The following is a 16,470-nucleotide window of genomic DNA, read 5'->3' as shown; positions in this document are numbered from 1 at the left end:
CCTGCTTCTCCCTCTGCCTCTGCCTGCCATTCTGTCTGCCTGTGCTCGCTCTCTTTCCCTCTCTCTGACAAATAAATAAAATCTTTAAAAAAAAAAACACTGGAGGAAACTGAGCAAAGACTGTATGAGAATCTCTGTAATATCTTTACAACTTTCCTAAAAACTTAATATTCCAGAATAAGAAGTATATTTAAAGAAAGAGAGAAAGGGCAAGGAGGGAAAGAAAGGGAGAGAAAACAGGTGCCCAACAGAAAAATGGGCAAAAGACTTCAAAAGATACATCACGTAAGAGGTTATCCAAATGGTCAATAAACATCTAAAAAGGGTTCAGTTTCATTAGTCATCATCATCAAAGAGCTAGACACTAACCGAAAGACAATACTACAAAATACCCATCAGAATGACTACAAATGAAAACAAAAAAACAAGCGTTGGGGGCTATGGAACAATCAGAACTCTCCTATACTGATGGTGAGACTGCTCATAACCATAATCTCCTTGGAAACATCTACCAAAGATGAACATTTGCAAACCCTGTAACATAGTAATTCTAATCCCATTTATCTACTCAACAGAAATGTATACCTATGTTCCGCCTAAAAACACAAAAATTCAGGACGCCTGGGTGGCTCAGTGGGTTAAGCCGCTGCCTTCGGCTCAGGTCATGGTCTCAGGGTCCTGGGATCGAGTCCCGCATCGGGCTCTCTGCTCAGCAGGGAGCCTGCTTCCCTCTCTCTCTCTCTGCCTGCCTCTCTGTCTACTTGTGATCTCTCTCTGTCAAATAAATAAATAAAATATTTTAAAAAACACAAAAATTCTACCCATAAAAAATGATACTAGATTGTTCACAGTAGCATTTCTCCTAATAGCCAAAAATTAGAATTTATCCAAATGTTCCAGAATATAAAGGATAGGGGCACCTGGCTGGCTAAATTGGAAGAACATGTGACTCTTAATCTCAGGGTCGAAAGTTTGATGTACAGATTATTTAAATACATACATACATACATACATAAAACCAAAAAAAAATTTTAAGACTTCATTTATTTGAGAGAGAGAGAGAAGCAGACTCCCTGCTAAGCAGGAAACTCAATGCAGGACTCAATCCCAGGACCTAGAGATCATGACCTGAACTGAAAGTAGACGATTAACTGACTGAGCTACCCAGATGCCTCTTTATTTTTATTTATTTTTCTTCTTTTTTTAAAGATTTTATTTTTTCCAGACTTGTGTATTTTTAGAAAGAACAAGAACGTGGGGGAGGGACAGAGAGAGTATTAAGCAGACTCTGTGTTGAGCACAGAATCCAACATGGGGCTCCTTCTCACAACCCCGAGATCACAACCTGAGTCAAAAACCAAGAGTCAGCCCCTTAACTGACTGCATCCCCCAGGCACCACCTAAAGATTTTACTTTACTTTTTAAAGATTTTATTTATTTGAGAGAGAGCGAGAGAGCAGGGAGAGAAGAGAATCTCAAGCAGACCCCATGCTGAGCAGAGAGCCTGACACGGGGATCAGTCATGACCTGAGCTGAAACCAAGAGTTAGACACTTAACCAACTCTACTACCCAGGGGCTGCTTAACATTTTATTTTAAAGTAATCTCTACACCCCCCAACCCTGGGATCAACAGTCACATGCTCTTCCGACTAAGCCAGGTGCCCCTAAAACCCCATTTTTGAAAATTTTATTTATTCGTCGGAGACAAAGACAGTGTGAGCACAACCAGGGGGAGCAGCAGAAAAAGGGAGAAGCAGGCTCCCTGCTGAGCAGGGAGCCCGATATGGGATGATCCCAGGAACCTGAGCCCACGACCTAAGCTGAAGGCAGACGCTTAACAACTGAGTCACCCAGGCTCCCCAAGTAAAAGAATTCTGACACAGAAGTATACTATACAATTCCACTTACATAAAAAGTATAAAAACAAGCAAAACTAATATATACTTTAAAAGTCACGATAGTGGTTACTTGTGGAAGATGGGGGAAGGTACTGACTAGAAGGGGATAATGACTAGAGGCAGGGGTTTCTGTGGTGCTAATGATTTGTTTCTTCCTCTAGATGCTGGGTCGGAAAATATGTCCAGTTTGTGAAATTAACTGACTGTACGTTTATGGTACATGCACTTTTCTGTATGTAGGTCATTGTTAAATAAAATCTCCTAAAAAAATTAAAATTCAAAAAAAAAATTAAAATTCCCCATGGCATTAAAATCCCCTCAGAATTAGGCTTATCACTGTCTATACCACATAATGTCTTGACTCCTCCCACTACCCTACTTGTACCCTACACTCTATCCCAAACTTACCCGATCTAATAGTAGGAAGGCAACCAAACCCAAATCTCTTACAGTTGATGAGTCCTGCAATGCATTATGTGTCTCACCTCCCCATGAATGCACATGTTGCTTTCTCTTTCTGGGTCCCTTCCCCTCCCTTTCCTCTTTGGAGAATTCTCAGCTCAGGCATCCCTGCTCCATGGATCTCGGCCCCAGCACTCCCCAGTCAGAGCCTGCTTTCTGCATTCAATGCATACATATTGTACACTGTAACAATGATCCCCCTTATAAATACTTATTTATGCATCTCCCCCAGTAAAGTCATAAGCTTATTTAGCACAGTGTCTGACCTAAGTAGGTTCTCAAAAAGTACACATTGCATCAATTCCAGATGATGAGATGGAGGATCTCCCCAATTCCCTCTCTTTTGAGAAACAAACTTCTCAGTGTAGTGAAGCAATAGGAAACACTGGAAAAAGCAAACACAAAAAGAGGGGAAACAAAAATAATGAGCAAAGTCTAAGAAAGGTAACTCTAAGAAGAAATATAAGTAGTGGGACGCCTGGGTGGCTCAGTTGGTTGGACGACTGCCTTCGGCTCAGGTCATGATCCCGGAGTCCCGGGATCGAGTCCCGCATTGGGCTCCTAGCTCCATGGGGAGTCTGCTTCTCCCTCTGACCTTCTCCTCGCTCATGCTCTCTCACTGTCTCTCTCTCAAATAAATAAATAAAATCTTAAAAAAAAAAAAAAGAAAAGAAATATAAGTAGCTAATAGACTAATGAAAAGATACTCTGCATGGAGAAAGAAGGTAGCTACACTTGTGAGCACAGCATAACATATAGACTTGTTGAATTACTCTGTTGTACACTTAAAAGTAATGTCGCATTGTGTGTCAATTATAATTCAATTAAAAATAATGGTATAATAAAATTTAAAGTTTAACGTATAAATAAATCAGTTGGTAAACAGAAGGGTCATATGGATTGATAGATAAAGGACAGGTCTGGTCTGAATATAGGGAGTTGGGTCGGTTAAGTCAAGTCATTCACTATCAAAAACTATGTTGTCCAATGTGGTAGCCATTAGCCACATGTGGCTATCGACCACTTGGAATGTGGCCAGTCCAAATAGAGATGCTCTCTGTACAAAGACATAGTACAAAAAAATTGAACAATTTCTTTTTATACTGATCACTTGGAATGATAATATTTGCATATATTGGGTTAAATAAAATTTATTATTGGAAAAAATTTTCATGTAAAAGTTAAAAATATATGAAAGATGCTCAATCTCACCAGTAATTAGGGAAATGCTATAAAAAAATAAGGACTTATCATCTTGGGGAGAATTTCATTAAATTGTAAATTTAAGAAGTGTAGGGGTGCCTGGGTGGTGCGGTCAGGTAAGCCTCTAATGCTGGGTTTCTCGGGTGATCTCAGGGTTCTGAGATGAAGCCTCTTGTCAGGCTCCACACTCAGCCCTTGGAGTCTGCTTGGGAATCTCTCTCCCTCTCCTTCTGCCCCTCCCACTCAAGCTCTCTTTCTCCCACTCTCAAATAAATAAATAAATCTTTTTTTTTAAAAAAAGAACAACAACAACAACAAATAGTAATAGTATAGTAGTAGTAGCAGCAGTAGTAAAGAGGAGAGGTGCCTAGGTGGTACAGTCAGTTAAGTGTCTGTCTCTTGGTTTCCACTCAGGTCATGATCTAGGGACTGTGAGAGTAAGTCCTGCATCAGGCCCTGTGCTCAGCACAGAGTTTGCTTGAGATTATCTTTCCCTCTTCCTCTGCGCCTCCTGCTCATGCTCTCTCCCCTCTCTTTCCCTCTCTCTAAAATAAATAAATAAATATTTAAATTTTAAAAAAGAAGAGTGGGTGCCTGGGTGGCTCAGTTGTCAAGTGTCTGCCTTCGGCTCAGGTCATGATCCCAGGGTCCTGGGATCAAGCCCCACATTGGGCTCCCAGCTCAGTGGGAAGGCTGCTTCTCCCTCCCCCACTCCTCCTGCTTGTGATCCCTCTCTCACTCTGTCTCCCTCTGTGTCAAATAAATAAAGTATTTTTTAAATAAATAAAAAATTAAAATTAAAAAAAAGTGTAAAAAGGAAACAAGCAAATGTATGTTCACAGCAGCATCTGGGCAATAGCCCAGATGATCGGCTGACAACAAAATGGATGAATAAAGTCTGGTCTACTAGTACAGTGAACTAGTATTCATCTGTGAACATAACTGAATTACAGCTTCATGCATCAACATGAATGAATCTCCAAATTAGCAGTAGTAAGTTTAAAAGCAGGCTATAGAAGGGGCACCTGGCTAGCTCAATTGAGAAGACCAAGAGAGTCTCAATCTCAGGGTCATGACTTTAAGCCCCACATTTGGTGTAGACAATATTTAAATTAATTAACTAATTAAAAAAAAATACAAGTTAGAGAATATAGAGAATATCATGAATATAAAGTTCAAAACGTGCCAAACCAAGCACTATAGCACTCGTCTAAGTAGGATAAGTATAATAAAGAACAAAGAAATAAACACAAAATTCGAGACAGTGATCACTTCTGTGGAGGAAGCAGAGCATTATGAACTAGGAAGGAGGACCCCAGGGGCTTCAGGAAGATTGGTAATGTTCTATTTCTTAAGCTGGGTGTTCAGTGCACAGCTGTCCATTTTATTGCTTTGCTTTAAAACTTCCCATATACTCAAGCCTTCTTTCTGGCTCTCAGTAAAGCAATGGACTTTTCCTCATGTAAATCCTGCAGAAATAGCATTTGTAGACCAACAAATTGGCAAATATTAAAGATACTGGGGCACCTGGCTGGCTCAGTTGGTTAAGTGTCTCCCTTCAGCTCAGGTCACGATCCTGGGGTCCTGGGATTTAGCTCCTCATCGAGCTCCCTGCTCAGCGGGGAGCCTGCTTTTCCCTCTCACTCTCTCCCTCCTCTCTGCTCATGCTCTCTCTCACAAAATAAATAAATAAGATCTTTTTAAAAAAATAATAAAGATACCGATAAAGTCCAGGATTGGTCTCATGTATTGTTAGAGTTTAAGTTCATACAAGGATCTTGGGAAGTTAATTTGGCAATATTAATAAAAAGCATTTGCATATTTCATAAACTTTTTGACCCAGTAATTCTACTTTTAGTAAGATGCGCTATGAAAATACCAAAGATACATGTATAAAACTGTTGACAGCAGTACTGTTTACAATAGTTACAAACTGGGAACAGCAGAACTACCTTCCAGTAGGTGCGGGTATGGTATCATCCACACTGTGGCATATTACACTGCTGGTAAATAAACTTTTATTTATTTAACAGAAAATGATCTCCAAGATAAAGCAGGAAAAAAGCAAGGCACTAAGTCATAAAAAAAAATGACTTCCTATTTATTTAAGTACATATATATATACACACACATATATGTTCATAGTCATTGCCAATTCCTATATATAACAAATACTATGTGCTGAGCCCTACTGGGCTCTGCGCTAAGTGCTTTAAATATATTAACTCATTTAATACTCATAATAATATTATATGGCAAATGTTATTATTAACATGCTTATTTTATAGAGGAGAAAATCAAAGCCCAGACATTAAGTATCTTGCCCCAGGCCATATAACTAGCAAAGGTCAGAGCCAGGATTCAAACCCAGGTCCTATAGCTCTAGAGTCTGTGTTCCCAGCCACCATGCCACACGGCATTTCTAGAACGTAAGCAATGAGAAAGGCACTGAATGTATACACATTAAACAAGAGGAGGACAAAGGAGTAAAGGGACTTTCAGTCAATGCTTCTACAGTGTTTTAAACTTGAGGAACAGAAAATGTGTACGGCACTGGTCTAGTGAAACACATAAATTAAGAGAAGGCAAGAAAAAGTGCCAGAGCTGGAGGTGGGGTCTGAGTCAAACTGACACCTATTAACACTTGAGCAATCAGTTTATCTCTAAGGGCCTGTTTTCTATCTGCAAAATGGTAGTGATAATAGTGCCTTGCCTACATTTAAGGCAGGACAGGTAGAGATGGTAGGATAGTGTGAAAGTGCTTGGCAAACCATAAATCACTTCACAAAGGCGAGACAGCATTACTTTCTCAAGGAGCTCTAGGAAGACACAGGGAGGCGGGTGGGTGAGCCAAATTGTCTAAACGAAGCCTGTGAACAAATCTAGGGTTCTCTGCCACCTCAGCCTCCAGAACCAGAGAATCCAGTCTGCAAGGCCATGAACCTCAACCTACACTCCAGCCCAGAGCGAAGGAGGGAAACCCAGGCCCATCTCTGCTTGGTGCCATTAGCTATTTTCTGGAGCAGGACTCATCTCAGGGCTAGGAGAAGGTTCCAGGGACCTTTAGGAATACCCCAAAATGTCTAGCAGGGAAGTCCCACTGGAGACTCCCTGAAAGGCAAGATAAGAAGTAGAACCTTCTCTAGGGAAAAAGTAGCAGCTAATCACAAGGTAAGCAGCCTCTAACCTCATAAACATTCTTGGGGAGAAGCCCAGCCACCTCCAAATTACAGGCAGCCTCTTGCTTCTGTTCAAACAAATCTCCAGCTGTGAATCACTCCTGAGAGTGGGGAGGGAATAAACACATAGCTGAGGGGTTAGAGATCAAGACGCTGTGGACAAACGATAGGGAGATAAAGAGGGAGGCCCCAGTGGTTCTCACACCCTGGGCTCACGTGATAGGGGACAGATCTATGGGAAATTATGTTTCCCTGGCTCGCACTCCCCAGGCTGCTAAGGGGACCGTGAGCATGGGCAGCAGGTGAGAGTCGAGGCTCTTTCTAGGAGGTAAGGGCAGTAGAGACAGTCCCTGAGCTGGAAACCAGCATCCTTAATTCTTCACTCTGTAACTCATTCCTCTAATCACTCTGTCCCTCAGTCCTATCCCCTCTCCTGCCCAAAACGTACGTGGTCTCTCAAGCAGCTGCGACAGCCACCTCAAGTCTCCCCTTCTGAGAAATGGGAATAGCCAGCCCCTTGAAACACTGGCTCCCAAGAGGCCAGCACAAGGCCAGATGAGGTGGTTGGGGCTTACCCTCTCCTGGCTGCCACCCCACTCTCAGGTTTTGGACAGCCTTCGTTCTGGCCTCTCTAGGCCAGAGATGGCCCTTTGTTAAGTATGACACAAAGAATTATTCCTCTCCTCCCCACAGATTAGCCAACAAAACAGGTGTCTGCTTTTTGTCTGGCTACCTGCCCAGAGGCATGGGCTGGACAAGCACTATGCAGAGGGCTGACCGGGGTGAATGGGAGGTGAAATGAGAAAAAGGATTTGGGGTGGCACTCTAAATGGGGCAGCCTTTCTCATCACCAGGCATCCGCCAGGGTAGAAGAGGCCTAATAGTGAACGCGTACAAGGACGAGGGGGGCTCCTGAATGCTCTTGAATGTGAAGGAGACACCCTTTTGCTGAGCTAGCCACTCTCCAGGAAACCTGCCAGGTACCCAGCCAGCCTGGGATGGAGGGGCAGTGCCCCCTCCTCCCTCTTGTCATTTTGTCATTTTTTGCTTTTGTGGCCCCAGACCCTAGAAGATCCTTTCCTTTTTCTTCCTTCATCTACCCATCTCCATCAGACCCTGTATTTTTTTCTCCTCTTCCTGCCCCTGCTGGCCAGGCTTAAATCTAGGCCACTAAGTTCCCTGGTTCATACCTATTCCCCTAACTAAACCTCCCCACGCCTAAGAAACAAAAAAGGATTTCACAAGACTGCATTGTGACCCAAGGAGGCATGTACCATAATTACAGGCAGGCAGGGAAGCTCGCCTCACCTGCTCTGAGCACATGTGTCTGGAACCGAAACCATCTAAGTGAACACTCCATTCCCCCACCCCAGAAAAATATGGCCAATGCTGGTGCCAAATGCCAGGTGATTGGGTAAGCCTCCTAATCCCAGATCCTCTGGCAGAGCTCAGGATTTCTCAAATCCCTGGCAGGCTTGGAGACATCAGCTGTAGTGCACTAGAAAGTAAGAATCTGGCAATGAATGGGGGAGCTGGAATGGTATGAGAAGGAATTTATGGGCTGAGCTTTGAGTGCAAGGAACAGGCAGGCAGTCACCAAACTTGAAAAGTTCCTCTGCCCAGGAGTTTCTTCCCTACTCCAGATGTCACAGAGGCAGGGCTCTCACCATTCTGAATTCATTCATTCCTTTGGAGTAAGTATCAATGAATCCTCTTTCAAAATCTACTCCTAGGTGTGTGTCTCCAAAAGAAATTAAAGAGATTAAAATATAAGTCGATGTTCACAGCAGCATTATTCATAATAGATGAAAAACAGAAGCTACCCAAAGGTCCATGAACACTTATCCCTGACGAGCATATGTGATAATATATCCACACAATAAAATATCATTGAGCTTTAAAAAGGAATGATGTACAGGGGCATCTGGGTGGCTCAGTCGATTAAGCATCTGCCTTCAGCTCAGGTCATGATACCAGAGTCTTGGGAACAAACCCCATGTCAGTCAGTCCTACTCCCTGCTCAGCAGATAGCCTGCTTATACCTCTCCCTCTGCCCCTGCCCCTCCCCCTCCACTTGCGTTCTCTCATTCAAATAAAATCTTAAAAAAAAAAATAGAATAGAATGAAATCCCAATTCATGTTACAACATGGATCAACCTTAAGGACATCATGAAAGAAGCCAGTCACAAGGGACGCCTGGGTGGCTCAGTTGGTTAAGCAGCTGCCTTCGGCTCAGGTCATGATCCCAGCGTCCAGGGATGGAGTCCCACATCGGGCTCCTTGCTCCGCAGGGAGCCTGCTTCTCCCTCTGACTCTGCCTGCCACTCTGTCTGCCTGTGCTAGCTCTCGCTCGCTCTCTCTCTGACAAATAAATAAATAAAAAATCTTAAAAAAAAAAAAAAAAAAGAAGCCAGTCACAAAGGATCACATATTATATGATTACATTTACATAAAATACCTAGAACAGGAAATCACAGAGAAAGAAATCAGTAGTTGCCTAGGGCTGGGGGTGGAGGGAGCAGTTAAGAGAAAATGGGGAGTGACTGCTAATGGATCAGAATTTCTTTATAGCTAGACAAAATGTTCTACAATTGATTGTGTTGATGACTACACAACTCAGTGACGACACTAAAAGCCACTGAATTATATATTTTAAATGGGTTATTTGTGCAGTCTATGAATTATAGCTCATTAAAGTAGTTACAGAAAAATTAGGCCCAGAGTAAACCTTCAATAAATCATAGCTTTAGTTAAGAAAAATTTGGGGGGCACCTGGGTGGCTCAGTCCGTAAGCGTCTGCCTTCGGCTCAGGTCTCAAGATCCCAGTGTCCTGGGATGCAGCCCTACAATGGGCTCCCTGCTGGGCAGGGGGAGGGGACCTGCTTTCCCTCTCCCACTCCCCCTGCTCATGTTCCTGCATTCACTGTCTCTCTCTCACTGTCAAATAAATAAATAAAATCTTTTTTAAATTTTTTTTTAATTTTTTTAAAAGATTTTATTTATTTGCGAAAGAGAGCATGAGTGAGGGACGGGCAGGGAAAGGGAGAAGCAGGCTCCCTACCAATGTGGGGCTCAATCCCAGGACCTAGGGATGATGACCTGGGCGGAAGGCAGGCACTTAAATGACTGAGCCACCTAGGCACCACCTCCCCCCAACCACCAAAATTTTAAAGGAATGGAACTCAGGAAAGACTTAATATTAAACTAATTCAGCTTCTGAGATCCTAAAGGAATAACACCTATTCCAGGGTAAAGACAAAGGTTCAGGCTGTAGCTGATGAAAAAATTCCAAATCCACCCAGGTGTTGTTTAGAGAAACTCTCTGGCCAAGACTGATCAAGACAAAAAAAATTAGAGAGGCACCTGAGTGGCCCAGTTGGTTAAGCAACTGCCTTCAGCTCAGGTCATGATCCTGGAGTCCCAGGATGGAGTCCTGCGGACTACCTGCTCACTAGAGAGTCTGCTTTTCCCTCTCATGTTCTCTCTTTCATTCTCTCTTTTTCTCTCTCAAATAAATAAATAAAATCTTTCTTTAAAATTAGAGATGAGTAAAGTGTAAATATTCTGAGGAAGGGTAATGTTGATAGATTACTTAAAGGCAATCAGCTTACCAAAGAGTCCAGAGCATCCTGGGACATCAGCTACTTCGGCCATGAGTCAGAAAAAGGAGGAAGAGAAAAGGGGCCTAGAGCAGGATACCAAAATATGATTCCTGACCATCACTCTTCCAAGACCCATCCTGGTTGAGCTGGTGATGGCAAAGGTTACTCTAGGCCGACTACGGACCCCTTCTCCTCCTCGAGACCCTCCACTGGCAGAGGTAAGGGGAAAGGAACAGAGAAGCATAAATGTGAACATAATGAAAAGATGCACACCTTGACCAGACCAGAGAGTTCCCAGACTCTTACTCCACCCTTTGGGCAGGTGTCTCACGAGAGGCTGAAACAGTCTCATCTAAGCCAGTAGGCAGAGCAAACAGAAAATAACAGCTAGCACCTGAGCACTTACCATGGTCCAGGCCTGGGGCTTAATGTTTCACATACATTTTTTTTTAAAAGATTTTATGTATTTATTGACAGAGATCACAAATAGGCAGAGAGGCAGGCAGGGGCTGGGGGTTGGGGGGGAAACAGGCTCCCTGCTGAGCAGAGAACCGGATCCAGGACTCTATCCCAGGACCCCGGGATCACGACCTGAGCTGAAGGCTGAGGCTTTAACCCACTGAGCCACCCAGGCGCCCCTTCGCATACATTATTTTATTTAATACTCACAACAACCTTAGAAGGGTGCAATTATTATCCCTGTTTTACAGATGAGGAAACTGAGATGGAAAAGATTAAGTAATTTACTGAAATGATCTTGGGCAAAGCCAACTTCAAAGCCCTGACTACAACCCCACTGTAGAGTCAGAGGCTCAGGACCAGGCTCTTAACCACAATGCTATTAACAGAAATCAGAGTTTAGCCCAAAATAGTGATGTAAATACACTGGGAGGATGGGAGAAGGGAAATAGAGTATGGAAGGGGTGGGAGTATAAACTTTCCTGTAATTCCTACAGCAGGAAGTCAATAGTTGTCTGAAACTGATTAAGTCAAGAAGTATCACTCTAAGCATATTATTTAGAAACACGGGGGTAACACCTGACAAAAGTGCCAAAAGCTGAAAGTGGTCTCTCCCATGGGGCAGGGATTGGGGCAGGAAACTTCTTGTTACTTTCTCTTAGAAAGTCTTTTGATAATATTAGTCTTTTAAAAATCATGCACATATATTTGATTAAAAAATGATTTATAATTAAAAAAGAGGGGCACCTGGGTGGCTGAGTTGGTTAAGTGTCTGACTTCGGCTCAGGTCATGATCTCAGGCTCTTGGGATGGAGCTCCACGTTGGGCCCCAAGCTCACCACGGAGCCAGCTTCTCCCTCTGCCCTCCCAGCTTGCTCAGCCTCGAGTGCTCTCTCTCTCTCTCATATAAAGAAAATCTTTAAGAAAGAAAGAGAGAAAGGAAGGAAGGAAGGAAGGTAGGAAGGAAGGAAGGGAAAAAGAGAGAGGGGCACCTGCGTGGCTCAGTCAATTAAGTATCTGACTTCAGCTCAGGTTATGCTCGCAGGGTCCTGGGATTGAGCCCCATGTTGGGCTCTGCACTAAGCATGGAGTCTGCTTGAGATTCTCTCTCCCTTTACCTCTGCCTCCACTCACTCATGCTCTCTCTCGCGCGCTCTCTCTCTCTCAATAAATAAATAAATAAAATCTAAGGAAGGAAGGAAAGGAGGAGTGCCTGTGCCTGGCTGGCTCAGCAGGTGGAACATGCAACTCTTGATCTCAGGGTCAACGAGTTCAAGCCCACGTTGTAGCCAACGTGGAGCCTACTTAATAAAAAAAAAAAAAAAAATTTTTTTTTTAAAGAAAAAGAAACAGATCATTCAAACTGAAGTCTAACATAGTAAACTTCTGTTGCTTTTCCCACACAGCTTCCATCTTCCTCTACCAGTAATAGCACTTGGGTTTTGCTTTGCACACTCTCCCTCCTTTACAGGAGAATCTGGTGAGCCTGTCCATCAGGGAACACCGTATTGCCCTGGCCACGGGGGGCGAGGGGCCCATGAAACCCTCTCCTTAGAATCTTGGACAGAATGACAAAAACACTGGGAACCAATTCACACAGATGTAGAAACCCTTCATTAGTCCCTTCCACTTAGCCAGATCCAAGACCCTCCAAGTACAGCTGACACAATGTTCCATTAGTCTCAGGAGTACCACTTAATGCCTTGACAACTCTGTGGTTATGCTATGCTCACCAAAAGTGTAACTACCATCTGTCACCACACACTGCTATTATAGCAGTACTGAAAAACAGGGAAGGCTTCACAACTTTGAATGTCACCCTGGCACAGGGGCCAAGCCAATCTTCTCCGTATCCATTCAGTTTTAGTCCATGTGTTGCCAATGCAAACAGCCTTGGTCCACACTTTTTAAGCTTTCCCTTAAATTCTGATTGGCCATTTCGTTCTAATAAATTCCTCTTCTGCTTAAGTTAGCTAGAGTCCCTCTATGCTGCTTATAACCAAAGGAACTTAATGGAATGTCTAATAAAAATGTTTGAGGTTACTTTGTGCGTCCATCTGTCAGTATAACTTACTACAGTAGCTTGCAGACTCCTCTGACCTAAAAGATTTACCTCAAGATCTAATAAGCACACACAGGCACACACACTTATACTATGTATACATAGAACTGAAACCACATCTTTGCTAAAATGTCCACCCTAACACTCTGATAGTGCTAATTCTATTTCTTTTGTTTTGAAGACTTTATTTTGTTTAGAGCAGTTTTATATTTACAACAAAATCTATAGGAAGGTACAGAGATTCCTCTTATACTCCCTACCCCCAAACAGGCAGAGCTTCCTCCCTTACCTATCTCACTCACCAGAATGGCACATTTGTTACCAAGAATGAACCTACACTGACACATCTTAATCACCCAAAGCCCCTGGATCCCCTTAGAGTTCACTCAAGTAAAGTAAATAATGTACATTTTGTGGGTTAGCGGAAAAAAATCCTCTGCGCTCTATTTCTTTCCCCTCTACCCTCAAAACTCCTGGCAGCCATTGATCTCTTCGTTGTCCCCCCAGTTTTGCCTAGTCCAGAATGCCATGTAATCAGAATCCATTTCTTTTCTAATACTAGGGCTCGAACCCACTAAGTTGACTTCAGACCCACTGTAGTCATGATCTGCTGTATGAAAAACATTGGCTCACCCTACCTGCTGCATCTGCCTCTAACAATAAAAATAAACCAGAGAGGTATTAGCTGTATTTCCACATCCAAGTGTGATGCACCAAGGCACTCAGCCTGCCTGGTAGGGAAACACCAACAGAGTCCCAGAATCCTCACTCCCACTAGGATGCAGAAGCGGGTTAAATTGTCTATACCCCTGACACCAAGGAGGAACATCTGTTCATCTACATATCCATTCACTCACTTTGAGCATGCACTGAGCACTCATTCGATGGTGTGAATATTCTACAGCTTCTTGGGGACTGTCTAGAGCCATAAAGTCTATCTTCAGGCTGGCTCAGAGGAGAGAGGAATCCAGGGACAGATCCTATCTCCTGACTGATTGATTGTTTTTCATTTCCTCCCTGCTCCTGAACTGCTCAGGAATGTCTCCAAGAACAGATTCCAGCAATGCTTATTTCATTCACAGCTTTGAAGTAAAATACCTCTAAAGTCTAGCCTATGAAGAAGGAATAAAAGGAATTTCTATTTCCCCTTGTTCTAGAGATCTCTAATTAGGTTTAAACTAATCCATGGCTGTATACTGACTGAATTCCTTGCTCACTATTCTACAGACTCTTTCTCCCTCATGAGGCAAGCAACAAAATATCAAGGGACAGAAGAGTGTGTCAAATCATTCTCAACAGTACCAATACACTGGTCTTAAGATCTTTCCGGATCTCTTTTTTACAGTAAACAAAAAGAAGCCCAACACCCCTCTCCTTGATTTTCCTCATACCCTTTTCCCTGCCTCAACCATTCCAAGACAGTGAGTAAGAGCACATAGTAGGTCTTAGGGCTGACATAATAGAGGATGGATTTCTTTATTATCTTCAAAGTTGCACTGCTGGGGGAGTGGAGGGTTGGGCAGTAACAAGACCTGTAATGTGGGCAGAAAGACTCACAGACCGGACAGAAATGGAGAAGGGACTGTGAACAAATTAAGTGATTATCTGTACCCTAAACTTGAAATGAGAAACTATTCTACGAGTTATTTTGAAGAGCCATAATCCAGGTGCAGCTGGCTTAGCTCCCCCAGGGAACATGCTGAGACTGGAACCCAGAAAGAGAATCAGATACAGAGTGGAGGAAGGGGAAATGGAGGGATACAAACGCCCCATCATCCTGACTCCCATTTCACTCTCATCCACAACAGCTTGAAAATCCATAAAACAGTACACACCCTTTCTGGGTCAAGTTCCCCAGCAAAGCCTAGAAACATTCAGACACAAGTTACCTTCCTTTGCCTCTGGAGAGAAAAAATCATATGGTCGGTCACCTGCGGTGGGGAGAACAAGGACAGGGAGCCAGGGAGTGAGGGAAGCAGCAGATGTATTAGCGCTGGAGAACGCCCCTACCTCCCCCAACCTCACTTCGTCCGGAAGCTCTCGCGTGGGTCACTTCCTTCCCTTTCCAGCCTAGGTTCTGGCATCTCCTTCATCCACTTGCCCAGGGCTTGGTAGCTGGACCCGGAAACGAAGCGAAGAAACCGTCCCAGGAAACTACCGGCTGGCCGATGGGGGAAGGGGAGGCAGGAGGACTGCAAGGGGAAGGAGAAATCCGAGCAGAGAGGTGTCCCTCAAGCAGACAGCCCTATCCCTCCCAGCGAAAGGCGGATTTCCTGGCCAATGTCGGCGTACCTAGAGTCCTACCGCCCCACCCTTTGGTCCAAGCCCTGGGATTTGACTCTCTACCCAGTCTTCTTACCGATCACCCAGAGCACCATTAAATTATCTGAAGGGCCTCTGAGAACACCAGGAACAACAGAAAAGGCTAATCTCTCCCCGTCGGGTACTCAAAGTACAAAGAGCGCAAAGACCCCGTTCCAGGAGCTCGTTTATCCCACGACGCAATCTACTGCCCACAGGACGCCTGAGTAGCGCGCCCCGGATATTCGCGGGGGTCCCGGGCAGGAGACGGGGTGTCCTTCCAGAGGGCAGGGACGCCCGAGTCCCGGAACAGCCTTCCTGCCGCGACTCCCCAAGAACCCCACTGCCAGCCACGCGGCGGTAGAAAAAGAGAAAGAGAAGTGCGGCGAGGAGCCCACGGCACCGAGCCGGCCCCAAGCCGGCCCCAGGTGATGTCAGCGAACTCCGCGCGGGGCATGGGAGGGACCGAACGGGAAACCGAGAATACCGGGCGGGACGGTGGGCCACTCTCTCTTACCGCGGCCTGGCCCTCCGGGTGCACGTCCACCAAGGTACACCAGTTCTGTGTCCCATTCATCTTATTTCCGCGGGGGTCGCAGCGCGGAGGACTAACCTCCGCCCAGCCGGCCGGCGCCTACTAAGCAGGCGCGTGCGGAACCGCCCCCTTGTTATAGGCGCGTCTTGGGGCGGTGACTGCCGATTAAACACGCCCCAAAGATTCCGTTCGCCAATGTGAGCGAAAGAGCAGGATGGGCGTGACCGAGAACCAGCAGGACACGTCCATCTGCGCTAGCTCAGATTTACCTAAAGGTGGGGCTCGGAGGCTGAGGCTGCTTAACCCAAATTTTGTCTGGTGTGTGTTGTTGCATCTCAAACATTCTTCGTTAATCTTGCTGTTGTTCCCTTTTCAACTCCAAGGTCAGTATTGGTGGAAGAGAATCACCCTACCTTCCCCTTAGAGGAGGAGTTGGAAAAAAGCTTCCATACGCTCTCCTCTCCCTATGTAGGCCACCTTTGTGGAACTGAGCATGGTAGAAATGCAGGCACCAGAAGCCAACTCACTCAGACTGGCCTAAGCCAGTCTGGCAGGTGCCCTGCCCTGGCAGGAAGCCCAGGCCAAAGTCAAAGCCAGCTTGGATCTGGGTGGGGTTTGTTTTGTAGAAACTATTATACCAAAGCTGCCCTTATATGGTTGGGAGAGGCGGGACACGTTGCCTTAAATGGATTTTGTATTTTTTTTTTTTTTTAAGATTTTATTTATTTATTTGACAGAGAGAAATCACAAGTAGGCAGAGAGAGAGAG

General features: G+C 44.5%; 1 protein-coding gene and 1 non-coding gene across 7 annotated transcripts in view; both read right to left on the bottom strand.

Annotated features, from left to right (window-relative positions):
- Nucleotides 1–15,840, bottom strand: part of TUFT1 (tuftelin 1) — a 46,907-nt gene extending 31,067 nt beyond the window's left edge. For all 6 annotated transcript variants that reach the window (XM_059376154.1, XM_059376156.1, XM_059376155.1 and 3 more), the window contains exon 1: nt 15,685–15,840. In XM_059376154.1, the coding sequence (XP_059232137.1) occupies nt 15,685–15,744 (60 nt within the window). In that variant the 5' untranslated portion in view covers nt 15,745–15,840. The remainder of the gene's footprint in view (nt 1–15,684) is intronic.
- Nucleotides 12,589–12,693, bottom strand: LOC132002333 (U6 spliceosomal RNA). Its single transcript, XR_009399829.1, has one exon. It is a non-coding gene; the product is annotated as a U6 spliceosomal RNA (small nuclear RNA).
- Nucleotides 15,841–16,470: the final 630 nt, after the last annotated feature.

This window comes from Mustela nigripes, chromosome 14 (assembly GCF_022355385.1).
Source record: "Mustela nigripes isolate SB6536 chromosome 14, MUSNIG.SB6536, whole genome shotgun sequence".
Lineage (NCBI taxonomy): Eukaryota > Metazoa > Chordata > Mammalia > Carnivora > Mustelidae > Mustela > Mustela nigripes.
Note: the sequence above shows the minus strand (reverse complement) of the source record. Positions and strands in the feature narration are given on the sequence as shown.